At 44.2% G+C, this 15,256-nt stretch overlaps 1 protein-coding gene across 4 annotated transcripts in view; it reads right to left on the reverse strand.

The window, feature by feature from the left end:
- Positions 1-933: 933 nt before the first annotated feature.
- Positions 934-15,256, reverse strand: part of NSMCE2 (NSE2 (MMS21) homolog, SMC5-SMC6 complex SUMO ligase) — a 233,021-nt gene continuing 218,698 nt past the window's right edge. For all 4 annotated transcript variants that reach the window (XM_069599891.1, XM_069599888.1, XM_069599886.1 and 1 more), the window contains 3 exons: positions 10,099-10,199; positions 9,590-9,696; positions 934-1,283 (listed from right to left, as the gene is read on the reverse strand). In XM_069599891.1, the coding sequence (XP_069455992.1) occupies positions 1,166-1,283; positions 9,590-9,696; positions 10,099-10,199 (326 nt within the window). In that variant the 3' untranslated portion in view covers positions 934-1,165. The remainder of the gene's footprint in view (positions 1,284-9,589; positions 9,697-10,098; positions 10,200-15,256) is intronic.

Consider the following 15,256-nt stretch of genomic DNA (forward strand, 5'->3'; position numbering starts at 1 on the left):
GGCACACAGTATATGCTCAATAAATGCTAGCCATTGTGAGCTCTTCTGGGTTTTCTAGTGTAGTCGGGGCATGCTTTGTAGGGTTTCATTGATTATTCTAGTTGATAAAAGGCTGCTGTTGTTGTTCAGCTGCCAAGTCGCGTCTGACTCTTTGGGACCCCATGGGCTGCAGCATGCCAGGTTTCCCTGTCTCGCCACTGTGAATAGATTAGTCCTTTTCATATAAATAGGATATAATCGGTGATAGTCAATTTAAAGACCCTGCTGGTCATAAGTCTACAGACTTTCAGGGCTGAAGGGACGACAGGGAACATCTTATTAATATCTTTATTTTGTGGTTGACGACCCCCAGGCACTTATGAAAGCCAAGGCAGAGAGCAAGGCAGAGAGTAGCCAGGATGTGGTTGCTTCCGACATTGAACGCTTTAGGCTCTCAGAAGGCTGCAGCAAAGTTTCCATTATGGCATCACTTATCATCCCACTGATAAGCCAGCTACTGGAGCAGTCCGTGCTCATCAGAATGACAAATAACAGCATTTACATATTTGGAACTGTCAATACACAAAGTAAAGACAGGTAAGGAAACTGGCTTTGCTTTATACCTTCATGCTATTCTTTACTATCCTGAAAGAAAATCCTTGCAATTGGGTTGTTTTTATGTGTTTCCATTTCAAACATCCCTTGTAAAAAGCATTTTTTTTTTGTTTGCTTGTTTGTTAAAACTATAATAAAAACTATAGCTATATACTATATATAGTATATATATAGTTATATACTATATAGTTATATATTATATAGTTTATATATATAAAAACTATAGTTATAGTTAACAAACTATAGTTTGTTAAAACTATAATAAAAAACAGTCTGAAGGATTATAGGCCACCACCCAGCCTATACCACTGGAACCATTTACACCTCAGGAGGCACACATACACAGATAATCAAAGTTTTATTTAAAATTAGAGAACACTTAAAAATAAACAATATAATAGACTTGAATGCTTATTGAAACATAGAAAAATGCTTTCAAATACACTAAAACCTTCAAATTTACCCCAAAGTATGCTATGCAGCCAGTCAAAGTGCTTTGACAAGCATCACTCTCTACGGATGGCTGGGGTAGGAGGTAGGCTGCGGAGTTCCCTGCAGGCAGGGGGGTTTCTTAGTTGGACTGGCGACGTCTCTTCTTGTTGTGGCTCTCAATCGCTCTTCTCAGCGCCTCATCCTGGATGAGGTCCGACATTCTCATGTCTGTGTGGCTACAGCCAATTTTCGGGCAACTGTGACAGAGGAGAAAAATCAAGTCAGGCCGCTTCACCTTAATGCCTTCAGAATCAACTTCTCTCCGTGCAAAAATGTAAGTGCACACTTAAAAAAAAAACTGAATGAAAAATTCTTTCAATTCTATAGGGTTTTACAATTGTCAAAAGTTTCACACAGATGATTTCTCATAATCCCATAATAACCCCTCCCCGCCACCTTTTTTCCTCCAACCCCTATCATGCCAGCCCCCACAACTGGTAACCACTGGTTTGTCCTCTCTGTGAGTTTGCTTCTTCTTTGTTTTATTCACTAGTTTGTTCTATTTTTAGATTCCACAGATAATGATATCATGCAGTGTTTGTCTTTCTCTGTCTGACTAATTTCACTCTTAGCAGAGTTACCCTCCAAGTTCATCCACGTTGATGAAAATGGCAAAATTTCATTCTTAGCAGAATTACCCTCCAAGTTCATCCACGTTGATGAAAATGGCAAAATTTCATTCTTAGCAGAATTACCCTCCAAGTTCATCCACGTTGATGAAAATGGCAAAATTTCATTCTTAGCAGAATTACCCTCCAAGTTCATCCACGTTGATGAAAATGGCAAAATTTCATTCTTAGCAGAATTACCCTCCAAGTTCATCCACGTTGATGAAAATGGCAAAATTTCATTCTTAGCAGAATTACCCTCCAAGTTCATCCACGTTGATGAAAATGGCAAAATTTCATTCTTAGCAGAATTACCCTCCAAGTTCATCCACGTTGATGAAAATGGCAAAATTTCATTCTTAGCAGAATTACCCTCCAAGTTCATCCACGTTGATGAAAATGGCAAAATTTCATTCTTAGCAGAATTACCCTCCAAGTTCATCCACGTTGATGAAAATGGCAAAATTTCATTCTTAGCAGAATTACCCTCCAAGTTCATCCACGTTGATGTAAATGGCAAAATTTCATTCTTAGCAGAATTACCCTCCAAGTTCATCCACGTTGATGAAAATGGCAAAATTTCATTCTTAGCAGAATTACCCTCCAAGTTCATCCACGTTGATGTAAATGGCAAAATTTCATTCTTTTTTTTATGGCTGAGTAGTATTTAAGTCTGGAAATTTTACCAAAAAGGGGGTACATTTAAAAACTCAGGACTGATGTGCACTCATTCACTAGTTCAGAGTGCCTACCTACCTGGGGCTGGGGCAATGCCCACTTCACGGCACTCACTTTCCAGTGGAGGAGAGAAACCATTGCTAACCCGCTGCATAGCGTCTTTAAGTGCCACAATGGCTAAAAAAGCAGGGTCAAGGGAGAGAGTGTGAGCTGAGGGGCTTATCTAGCAGGGGTCAAGCATGGCTAGCTGGGAGGGCTTATCTATTAATAGAACAAAGGCTGCATGTGGCTGGGGCTGGGGCAGCGGCATGTGTAGAAGTTGAGGAGGCAGCTGCTTGGTATAAGAGCAAGGTCAATGTAGCTGGAATGCCCAGGGCAAGAGGGAGGGCATTTGGAGATTCGACTGGAAGTGTGTGGGACTTTGGATTTTATTTTAAATATGAAAATCCTGGAGGGGAGGGATGAAATTTAGCTTAGATTTAGAAAACATGACTCTGGCTGTTTAATGCGGACACAGGCGGAGAGGAAGCAGGGAAGTGAGGGGGTCATGCAGCAGCTGGAGAGAAAGGGCAGCTTGGATGAGGGCACAGCTTCCAGATACAGCCGGAAGTAGAACCCAGGGGGCTTGCTGAAGGACCGATGTGGAGGGTAAAGCAAAGAGCTGAGCTTTGTTCAGAGTTTGGCCAGAGCTGAAGGGCCTTGGTGGTACCCTTTATCTCCATGGAAACAACTGGAAAACTAGGTTGGGATGGAATCAGGCAGGAGTCCTGGCTGCTACATATTCTCTCTGAAATGCCCACCAGTCCTCAGTGGAGAGGCTGAGTGGGCCGATGGAGACTCAGGGGAAGAGCTGCGGCTGAAGAAATCAGTGGGTGAGTCATGGTTCTGTTTAGATGTGGTCTCCTCTGAAGGCAGTGGGCTGGATGAAGTCACCTGATTTCTTCTCAACATGAGCCAGACTTGGGTAGAGTAGAGCACCCAGTTTTGAAGTCAAAGCCAACCTAGGTCTCTACCGCCTACTTGCTTGTTATGAGACCACCGGCAGCTCACTTTGACTTTTGGAGCCTCTGCATCCTCAGATTTACAGAAGGCGCAGAATCCCAGCTTCACAGGGCTCCAGGCAACACAGTGCTCAGTAGCGGTCATTCCCTTCACTGCCTATAGCCTGCACACCTCCAACACAGACATGTGCGCATTCGTGCACTCATTTGACCCTCTTATGCGAGTGGCCCTATGAAGGGTTCGAAGCATCCAGCTGTAAAATACAAATACAGGTTCCTGCCCCACACAGCGCTCTGGCCCAGTGATCTGAGACAACCCTCCAAAAAGCACAGATCAAAAATAACAAAAACAAGACAAAAGCTATAAACCAGGAGGGGAAGAAAGCTGATCATGCGAGGTCTAATCTGTCCAGTAGTAGAGGGCTCAACTGTGTAACACAGAAGAGAAACTCTTTCTTGGTCTTGATTTCTGGACCAAGGCATCTTTCTATGAGAAGAGCATGAATCAGTGTAATGAATAATACGCTTGCTAACAATATTTATATTTACTGAAATGGGTCCTGTATGGTCAGGTACTTGTGTTAAAATGTGAGGCTAGAAAGGTAACCATGTGAAAGAGGATGGGGGTGACTGGACCAGATATGATGACTTGGCTTCGTGTCAGGGGGAGGCTTGGAGGTGCTTGAGAAGAGCTTTACACTGGTTTAAAACACCCTGAGGTCTCAGAGTGAGTTTTTTCTTTCAGCATGAAAGTCAATAAGCTGAGATTATGAAAAGATGCTTTCCTGACTTTGGAAAAGGCGTTTCTCACCACTTGATCTTCTGAGACATGGAGATCCAGCTTGAACTCAGTGGCTGAGATGACCCTCAAGCTGATGCTTATCAACCCATCTGCTCATCTGCTCTGACTGCCCTGCCTGGCTGGAGTCTCCCCCAACCCCCACCCCCGCCTCCCCTCCCCAGGACAAAGTCTTTAACACCAATAGCCAGACAGTGAATAAGCTGTTTTAGGGAAGTGGAGAGTGAGGTGGGGAGGACTTCCTGATGACATCAGTGGTTTTAGTCAGTAAATGAGAGCATTCTGAGAATGTGTGATTGGATTAACCACACCGCTGCAGAGCTGGCTGCACATCACCCCAGGGCTACCCGTGTCAGACAAAGAGGTCTGGGCTCATTTAGGGGATTAACTCGGGGGACAGAGGCATTAACCCAAAAATCCTCTCAAGGGGAGCCAGACGGCCTAGAGACACAAATATAGGCTCAGGAGTAAATGAGAGCTGGGCTCCAGCCTCCTGGCTGTGACACTCTGGGCAAGTGACATCAGTAATGGGCCTCAGGTTCTTCCTCTAAGAAGGTGGAGCATATAGGGCTGTCATGAGAAATGAGTGGGACGCCACGTGACAAGGGTCCAGGCATCCACTCAGGTGCTCAGTAAGCTGGTTGCTGCTCTAGGACATTATTTCTGTTCTCAAGAACCTTGTGGAGCAGAGCCAGCCCCACCTACAGTGCTGGTGGGAGGCCGACATGCCACAGCGCAGAGGCGCCGTGGGAGCATGGGGACAGGGCACTTTGTGCAGCAAGAATGAGGGTTCTGGGAAGGCTTCTTGGAGGAGAGGTTGATACAGGAGAACCTTGTTTCTCACCCTGTCTCAAATAAACACACACTAGTTTCTAAACTGAAGAGGAAAAGACAAGGTTCATAATGACAAGATACTGAATCAAGGTACTCCTCCTCTGGAGAGAGAACACTCTGTAAGCATAGTGCATCCATCCCCACGACACCCTGGTGAGCTAGATAGGTGTGGCCACACCAGTCTTAAGCCCTCGCGTCATCGCTGTGCAGGAGTCAAGCCTACAGGCCTGGGAGGAGACGCTGGGTCCTGAACTCAGGTCACTGACAGGGCAGAACATTCCAGCGCAGCAGCGGACAAGCGTGTGTCGACTGAACAAAGGGACCTGGGTCTCAGGGGTCCCAGAGACCGTGGGGAACCTTGGCCTCAGCATTAGCACAAACGTACAGGATTCTGGGTCTTACGAGCTCCTGGATTTGGGCCCAAGCATTCCAGGGTCCACCCAGCTCCAGAAAGCAGGTCTGGAAATCTGAGCAGGATGGATTCTCATCATACCTAAACCCAGAGGGTAACTCAAGCCTACATCCTCTGCGTCTGAAATGATGTGTCACTAAGCAGTGAGGTAAGTAATACAAACATGAACAGTCTCGACCTCAGTAACCCGGCTGCTATTTGTTCAGCACTCTGCAGGCCAAAAAAGAGCATTCTTCTAAGTGGTTTGCTTCTCCACTGCCAAGAAATATGCTGGTGCAGACCTAGACTTGAATTCCCCACTGTTCCTTTGATCCTGAAATACTGTGAAATGTTGCTCTTTTCATTTTACAGATGAAGAAACTGAGACTCTGAGAGGCCAATGGTTGGTTCATGGTTGAAATAGGGCCTCTAAGCACATTGCTGGAGTTCCGCTACTCAACAACACATTTCTGTTCAACCTAACTGTCCTCTCCACACTCTTAAATGTGACTGTTTGCTAATACAGTCTCTGTTCTTAAACCAGAAAGCAAAGAAAAAGAAATGACTATGGATAACTGGAAGTATCTTATACATATGAAAATCATAAGGCAGTTTTATTAGTAAGATAATAAACAGACTGATTATTCAGAGACCTGCTTTAGGAAATTATTTTAACTAACTGTAGTTAGTTAGGGCTAAAGTCTCAGCCGTTTTATTCTGACTTAAGCCTATGCAGAGAGATGTGTCAGGAGGCCTCACGGACAGGAAAAGGAGTCAGAGCTAGTAACACAGTTTGCCTGGGACTCCTGTCTAACAAATCAGAGTCAGAACCAGCAAGGAGGAAGAACGGAGAAACTGGGATTTCTCAAACCGGATGTGTCACGGACATTTTCAAACAAAGGGAACCCACATGTGCTCATCGCTCAAACATGCGTCCTGGGAGATGACACTAATTCATACTTCATCAGGAACCTCTGGGGTAGGTTTTGAACAGGCTCTGGATTCCAGCCTGCTGCCAATGCAGTGTAGCTCATCCTCAAGGCCCTGTCAACCCCGCCCCCCACTGGCTCCTGGGAAGCTCAACTCTAGTCTCGCTTCCCCTCTCTCCCAGCTGCGTCTCAGACTGCTTTGTTGGAATCTTCTTCCTCTGACTGCCCTTTCAGAATGGCAGAATGCTGTTTTGGCGGGCCTCCATCAGGTGCTCTGGGGACACAGTAAGCAGAGCAGAGCTGCATCCTGGCTTCACACTGCTCAGACCCAGGCCAAGGCCCCATCCTTGGGGCTCTTGGTTGCCTGTCACATCTGGTCCAGAGCTGCACCTGGCAGATGTGTGGGTCTGACTCTTCTGTATCAATAACCTGTCAATCAACATCCCACTCAGAGCTTCTCCTGAGGTCAAACACCCACATTTTCTACATCTTCTGGATACTTCCAAACAGCTGTATTGCTAGGGACCTCAAACTTAGCATGACCCTCTGATCGTCCTTCCTAAACTCTTCTTACAGCCTCTCCATTGGCTAATGACATCACCATCCTTCTAAGACACCCCGTTTAGGCATGTCAGTCATTCTTCCACTTGCTCCCTCCAGCTTTTGTTTTCTGCCCATCGTACCTCCACAGTCATCTTCTCCTAAATGCCCTTCCACCTATGACTCTGGTCTCAATCCTGGCTCTCATGATCTATCACTTAACTACTACCACAGCATCCTAACTGACATCTTCACTTCAGGCCTTTGTTCATTCATCCCTTAAATTGCTACTGGAGTAACTTCCTAAAACTCAGGTTGACTCGCATATTCCCTCAAAACCCTACAGAACAATGATGGCAAGAAAGACAAGGAGGACGGGATAATGTTTACTTAGCACGTGACAGGTGCTCTCAGTGCTTTCTGTATATCTTATCCAAATTTCAAGCATACCACTGAGGCACTTTACAGCTATGACCATCAATTTATAGATGAGGAAACTAATGAAATCATAACATTTAACATCCTCTGCGATGAGCACAGAACAGAGAGAATTTACATACACCACTTCCCTCTTACTAGAGCCCAGAGCATCCTTCCCATCACCCTCTAACAAACAATAATTGCACCTGTATCTACTATTCCCCAAGTGGAACAGACTCTGAATGTGGTGAGCCTCTTGGCTGGAAAGACTCTTCTTCACCCTTCTCTGAAATGCTTTTCATTTTTCAAGGCCCAGCAGAAATACTACCTTTGCTGTAAACCTTCCAGACGTCCTCCACTTGGACTTCATTGTATTACTAAGCTATGAGGATCTGCAGTGTTCATGGAATCTGCGTCCAACTTATAGAAAAGCATGGCAGGAAAATACCCACACTTTCCAAACGCCGGGTGTTGCTCAAGTGCTTCCAAACGTCATTTACAATTCAGAAAAGGCAAAGGACATTAGAAAGTCAAAGTATGTAATCAAGAAGATGTGTTTCAGTGCAAGCCTGTTCTGGAGTTGCTCCCATCCCTCCTGGGACTTGGGAAAAATGTGCTTTGTTATCAGTGCCTGTCCTTTCTGAATCTGACTTGAGGAGAATATCACAAACTTTAAGGAAGAAGAGCTGTGAAACAGAACTATCTGGGAATGCCTATTCTTAGCAGTTATGTTAACAAATTAAAATTTTGCTTTTCAGACAATAAACATAGGAAAAAAAAAAAAAGGAGACACGGAAGGCTTAGACATCCAAAAACAAAGAAAATTACACTCACAGGGAAAATGGAAGGTTCCCTAGGGAAATGGGACGTCTCAACTGTAAGGTGGAAAGTCAAAACAGACAAAAATGTACTCAGACAATCTCGATTTTGTAACCATTAGGCAGGCTTTCTAGAATAAATAGGGCAAATAACTTGATTGAATAACCATTAAGATATCTACAGTCACAAATGCCCTATCTCTAAGTCCACACCCAGATGAGGAGTGGTGGGGAATTCCAATTTAGGTCTGGAACAGCAAATTTCTGGATGATGGAGAAGCAAAGCCACACATCAAAGGGACTGTTATCAAAGGTCCATTGAGAACTGGTCACACCTGCGATTCCATTCCTTCAACAAATCTGTGATAAGAGCAGGAGAAATGCCAACCAAGTCACAGCCAGGCTAGCCAACTCAGGCTTCTGTGTCATTGCAGGAACAGAGCTGTGTGTGTGTGTGTGTGTGTGTGAAAGGGGTTAAAAAAATACATACATACATACATACATGCATATATATATATGTAAAAGATTCTCTAAACTTTCCAATTAAAAAGAAAATTTCTCATTGAAGTCACCCATGAATTTACTTAAACTGTTCGTGAAGTTATTTATGTAATTAAAGATATGAAAGCTTTTCCCGGACAATCACATCTTGACTATCAAGACCAACAGAAGCCAAGACTTCTCTGGTAGCCCAGTGGCCAAGACATCCCACGTCCACAGCAGGTGGCATGGGGTCTGGGAACTAAGATCCTGCCTGCCACGAGGCACAGCCGAAAAACAAAAAAAAGACCAGCGGGTATGAATTCTTAGAATGACAACTTAATACTTAAGCAAACTATCTGTATTGCAGAATGCAAAAAAAAATTTTTTTAAACCATTCCTTCTTATTTGAGTTCAGACATATAGAAAGGGGAAAAGAAATCTCTCAGAATCACAGTTCTCCTTTATTTCTTTCAGGCCACAGCACACACAGGGCTTTCCAAGCGGTGCTAGTAGTAAAGAACCCGCCTGCCAATGCAGGAGATGTAAGAGACATGGATTCAATCCTGGGGTCGGGAAGACCCCCTGGAGGAGGGCATGGCAACCCACTCCAGTATTCTTGCCTGGAGAACCCCAAGGACAGAGGAGCCTGGCACATTGAGGCCCATAGGGTCACAGAGAGTCGGACATGACTGAAGCGACTTAGCATGCATAGCACACACAAATTTATAAAAATTCCTGTTATCTAACGATGAGAATTACATCCAACTCCCTTTTCTTGTATTTTGAAGGTATGTTTGAAGCTCCTTCAGCTTCTTCCCGAACAGATTACTAATTTTTCCCCTCACGTGTTGTGTTTCCTGAAAACCGGCTTCCATGTTTATACTATCCCTCTGGGTGAATGGACTTCAGGGGAGGTTTAAGCAGCTTTCCCTCCAGCATGAATGCACTGCCTGGGACTGACCACCCCTGGGAAGGGCCACTTCCCTTCCTATAGCAACTCACCAGGCCTTTTTCTTCCGCTTGTGCTTGGACTCAATCATGCGAACAATGGCTTCCTCTTCATAGGTGTGGCCACACACTTTATTTTTCACTGGTTTCTTCATTTCCAACTGTAATCAAGAAGACATTAGACTTTCAGGAATGATGATGACCAGCTTCCAGTAACTTCTTCAAGTCACCAATTATTTGGCACTGCTTTCACCTAGACCTGGGGCTTCCGAGGTTTAACCTCCCCATCTCGTGGCTCTATGTAACTCAGGGCAGAGGGCCATAAATGCAGGGAGAAAATGCAGAGAAAATGCAGGGAGACCAGAGGCCTCAATGGCACCTCGCCAGTGGGGCAGGAATATACTCGTAGATCCCTAAGGACATCATGGACTGCAAACTCTTTCCCAGGTCTCCTCCTGGACCCTCATCACTTTCCTTTCCTCCCTCGTCAACTCCAGACAGGAAATAAAGTCAGAAAGCAAATGGGAACTTTTTGCCTCCATGAAGCAAAGTGCTTACAGTACCTGTGTAATGGGGCAGATGAAGTTGGTCTGACTTTGAGTCACAATCATATCTTCATCAACTCCTTCTGTGCTGTCAGCCTCTCTGTCTGGTTGAAGACCATCTAGAGGGGAAAACGGAAGCTGGTGAGTCTTGTTGCTCTAACATGCCAAGGACAGGAAGGGATGGGAGGAAGAAGGCTGACAGATTTTCAGGGTCTCTTTGGTGTGCACCCCTGTGCTAGGCGCTGGGATGCATATTAACTCTTTTGCAGGGGGAGGTGGGGGCTCTGCCCATGTTTGGTAAGGAAATAAACTTGGAGCAGTGAAATAACTTTTTCAGAGTCACCGAGAATGATTCTGTGGGGGAGGACTGTTCAGTCATCAGGAATGTGGCTTTGGAGTCAGAAGGACTTGATTATCTTTGTCACTTCCAGCTGTGAGACCTCGGGCTAGCAAGGTCTTTGTTTTTTAACTTCTCTACTTTATAACTTTATTGCAAAGATTAAGAGGTGAAGAAGTCCGTGTGCTCTGCACAGCTCCTGGCACAAAGACACATTCAATAAGTGGTAATTACTGTTGGATAGTACAAGGATTCTCAAATTTTGAGCTTAGAACCCTTCTGTACTTTTAGAAATTATTGAGGATGCCAATACACTTTAGGTTATGTTTATCACAATTTGCCACGTTAGACACTATTAAGACTGAGGAATTTTAAAATACATATTTATTAATTCATTTAAAAATAATAACCACGTGACAAGCTAACATAAATGATATCTAAAAAAATTTAAAATAATTATATTTCCCAGGGCAACAAAAAAGTTAGAGATAAGATATTTTTGAACATATCTTTAATATGTGACTTAATAGAAGACAGTTGGGCTTTGATATCTGTGTATGCATCTAGTCTGTTGTGATATTGCATCACGTAGCCTTGGGAAAAATTCACTTATGAAAAGAAAGAGGGTGAAAAGGGCACATGACATCTTAGTATTATTATGAAGATAGTGTTGAGCTCATGGGTACCCTGAAAGGATCCCCGAGTACCCAGCGGGCTCCTGGCCCACACTTTGGGAACTGCTGAGCAAATGCGTGGTAGGGTTGGCTCTGAATGTAACGTATTTGATTCTGAAATGTATGTACTTTTCATGGTCCTTGCCCTTCAGCAAGGGAAACTAGGTAATACGTGACATTTGAATGGGGGTACTGACAGAATCTCACATGAAAGCCTTTCTTTTTGGAGAAGGGAACTTGTCATTTTGCACAGAAATCAAAGATCAGTAGTGTTTTAAACACAAGTGTGACACTGTAGTCCTTCTTCCTCCTTTTCTCCTTTTCCCCTTCCTTTCCTCCTTTCATTCTGGGAAAATAATAGATGTTAAAAAATGCCTTGCTTTCAACGTTTGAGGGAAACCCTTTTCTTAAGCTGAGATGGTTCTGCACAACTTTTAGTTCCTAGAACTGTGGGCCCTGGCCTTCCCCTTCTGCCAGATAAAGTGTCTGCTGGAAAAGCACCCCTGGGGACAGGAGAGGGCTGCAGAGCACCTGCTTGAAGTCACCCAGTGAACTCATGGCTGAAACCCAGGCATTCTGCCCCCAATTACTCTGGTTTTTCTGGGGGGGGGGGGGGCGTTTCTCTTTGCTTTAGTGACTAGTGCTATTTATACGCCAGCTTATTTTATCTTCTTAGAGAGATGTCCCCCAAACAGCTCTTACTCCTTGAAGAAGGCAAGAGGGACGCCCTCAGAGCTTAGGACTTCCTGGACGGAACATTTTCTTTTAACCACTGGTGGTTAAGGTACAGTGCCTGGCGCCTCTCAGCTTTTCAAGAGGCTATAAAAATGTCTGAGACCTTGAAAACCACATATTGCATTCAAAACAGGATTACTACAAAAAACTGAAATTAATCAGTTTTAAAGGTCTACAAAATGTAATGTTGGGTTAACTTCATTAACAGTTGATTTGGTCATCAAAAATATTTCATTTGAGAGCAATATGTAGGCTGGATTTCAGTATTAATTTAATAACTCCCAAGTATGCGGAGATAATTGCTGAGAAATTAATAGCCAATTATGGGCTAAATCACTTATTTGGAGCCAAACTTTTTCCAAACCAAAGCTGTATGGATAAAAATATGTTCAAAAATGTTGCCAGCAATAAAATTATATTGAATGTGATGTTGCCAAAGTTTAGTATGCTTGCTGTGATATGAACTGGGGCTTCTGAAATAATTTTCCTTAGATTTATGAAGGGTTTCTGTGCTTACCAGGACCTATCATTAGTATTAAGAGCACAAGAGTCAGACTTTTAAAAGAGGCCTATTATAGACCCAGCGATTCTTCAGGTTGTCTCAAGAAAGCTGGGCAGGTAAGGAGAAAAGTCAAGGGGCAGGATTGGGAGCTGTTCTGATTCCTTGATTTACTTTCCAAAGCCTCCTCTGGGGGCTGCTGGAGTCCCTTTCGGATTATGCATTTGACAGTCAAAATAAAAGCATCGCTTTGTCCATTTCTTACAGGGCTTACTCTGAACAGATAGCACATTTCTGACTAATAGATGTTATACTGTGGAACTCACCAGAAAATCTGTTGGGTGAATCACAGAGTTCAGACAATGTGAAAGACTGCAGGTTCTCTTTTTCTTTCTATTTTTAAATTTCAAAAGGTAGAGGAAGCAAGAAAGCACAACTCAGATGCAATACTAACCACCAGGGAAGGCTGAGCAGGGAACTCAGAAGCTGTAGGTGGCTATCAACAGCACTGATCATGAAAGAAGAAGGTGCGGAAGAATGCCAACAGTGAGTAATAGCCCATGGACTGAGAGTCAAAAAAGAGAAAGAGCCTCAAGAGCTAAACTTCTCTTGAGCTAGAACATTTCCTCACCCGAAATCTGTATTTATAGAAAGTGATATCAACGTTGGGATTCTACAATGTGCTGAACAAAAGGTCACATCTGGCAATAAGTATCACTTACACTAATCTCAGACAGTAAAGAATCTGCTGGCAATGTAGGAGACCTGGGTTCGATCCCTGGGTCGGGAAGATGTCCTGGAGAAGGGAATGGCAACCCACTCCAGTATTCTTGCCTGGAGAATCCCACGGACAGAGGAGCCTGGCAGGCTACAGTCCACGGGGTCACAAAGAGTTGGACATGACCGAGCAACTAACACACATACACACACACTGATCTACACAAAAAGACACAACTTTTGATAAGCCCACTGAAAGGAAGATTGGAGAGAAAAAATAGATTGTCTACTAGAATCACAAAAGTTTTTAAATTGAGGTTTAATTTTGAACCTCAAATAACGTTTCTAAATGAGAGAAGAAGGATTCCCTCATTTACTTGAGAAAACGGAGATCCAAAGACATTACAGGTTTTGTCCAAAGTCATGCAGGGAGTTAGTAAATCAACACATGGCTCTATTTTCTTGGTGTGGTTAACTGGAATACTAAAACCAGTGGGTAGGTTCTGGAAGCCACCCCTCCCTCCCCCAGATAATTATTTTATTAATAATAATACCTCAAGTTTATTGACTGTTACATACAGCTACTGTGCTCAGCACTTTATATACATTATTTCACTTAATCCTCACCAAACACCCATGAACAACAACTCTACTGCTATTCCCACTGTAGAGACAAGAAAACTGAAGCCCCACAATATTTTTAAGACAAAAGTAGAAAATGTCAGCATTATAATAAAGAAATAAGTGGATTAAATCAGTCTGTTACTCAAGAGAGCTCAAAAAAATTTTCAGATTAAAAAGAGAAAGACAAGATGATGAGTCACAGTCCATGTACATAAACAAGGCGTGTTGTCAGAAGCATATGTGCCAGCTGTTAGCTTCCGATCAGATGGGCAGATCTCAGACCCACACCCAACATCCATGCCCAGGCCCAGGGCACCCAAATGAAGTGCTGAGGAGGGAAACCTGGGTATGAACTAACATTTATAGAGTACCCATGAGGGATGCATCAGGGTTGATTTAGTAACTTGAATAGGATTTTTTTTTAATGTCATAAAATAAAAACCAAAAGGAGAAGACACAAAAAATGCTGTGGTAGTAATGAAGTAAACAAGCAAGGGTTTCCAAAGGTCTGCGAATATTTCCCAGTGACGCAAGGTGAGGGGCTTGGCGAGGGCACTGATTGGATCCCCAAGATGGGGGTTCACGGTTGGCCAGCTGTGACCGTCAGTGAACAGCTGGATCCTCCTATCTGTCGTCCCCCGTCCTGGTTCCCCAAGCCCAGACCTTTGGAATCATTCTTGATAACTGTATTCCTCTCCCTTCATTCCTGACACCCAAACCACAGGCAAGTTCTGGTGACTGGTTCTAAAATATATTCCCTAAATCAAAGCCAAGCCTTTTCTTGTGATTTCTACTACATCTTAGTCCAAACCACTATGGCTTCCTGCCCAGACCTCTTCGGAAGCCTCCTAACTAGAAGCCCTCCTTCAACAAGGACCACCATCTACACGTGCACACCGCCCCCTGCCCCGCCACTCCGACCTGCTTCTCACAGGGGCCTGCATGGCCAGCTCCTCGGACCAGTCCCCTTCTCGCCCACCGTGCTCAGGTCACACTGGTCTTATTTCTGGAACATGCTAGGCTCCTTCCCATCTTTGACTTCTATACTAACCTGCCTGGAATGTTCTTCCTCTTGATCTTTGTTTGTCCTACTTCTTCCTGTCATTTTAAAATGTCAGTTTAAATACTGTCCCTTTGGAGAGGCCGTCTCTGACGTCGTGAGCTAATAAAGAAGACACCCAGGCCTTCTCTACCCCGTGACACTGTTGTGACTGCTCAGCACGTCTCTGTAAGTGCTTCTTTCTTCTCTGTCTCCCTCTCTTCTTCTTCTTCCCCACTCCCCTGTTCTCTTCCAGGAAAGCAGGGACTTGACTGACTTATTCACTGACCTGCTTTCTGGGAAGAGAACAGGGGAGGGGAAAAGAGAAGAGAGGGAGACAGACAAGAAAGAAGCACTTACAGAGATGTGCTGTGCAGTCACAACAGAGAGATGGGGTAGAGAAGGCCTGGGTGTCTTCTTTAGCTTACGATGTCAGAGGAGGCCTTCCCAGATTCTAAAATGTCCTTGGGCTTCCCAGGTGACTCAGTGGTAAAGAATCCACCAGCCAGTGCAGGAGACTCAGGAGACACGGGTTTGATCCCTGGGTTGGG

This window comes from Ovis canadensis, chromosome 9, assembly GCF_042477335.2.
Source record: "Ovis canadensis isolate MfBH-ARS-UI-01 breed Bighorn chromosome 9, ARS-UI_OviCan_v2, whole genome shotgun sequence".
Lineage (NCBI taxonomy): Eukaryota > Metazoa > Chordata > Mammalia > Artiodactyla > Bovidae > Ovis > Ovis canadensis.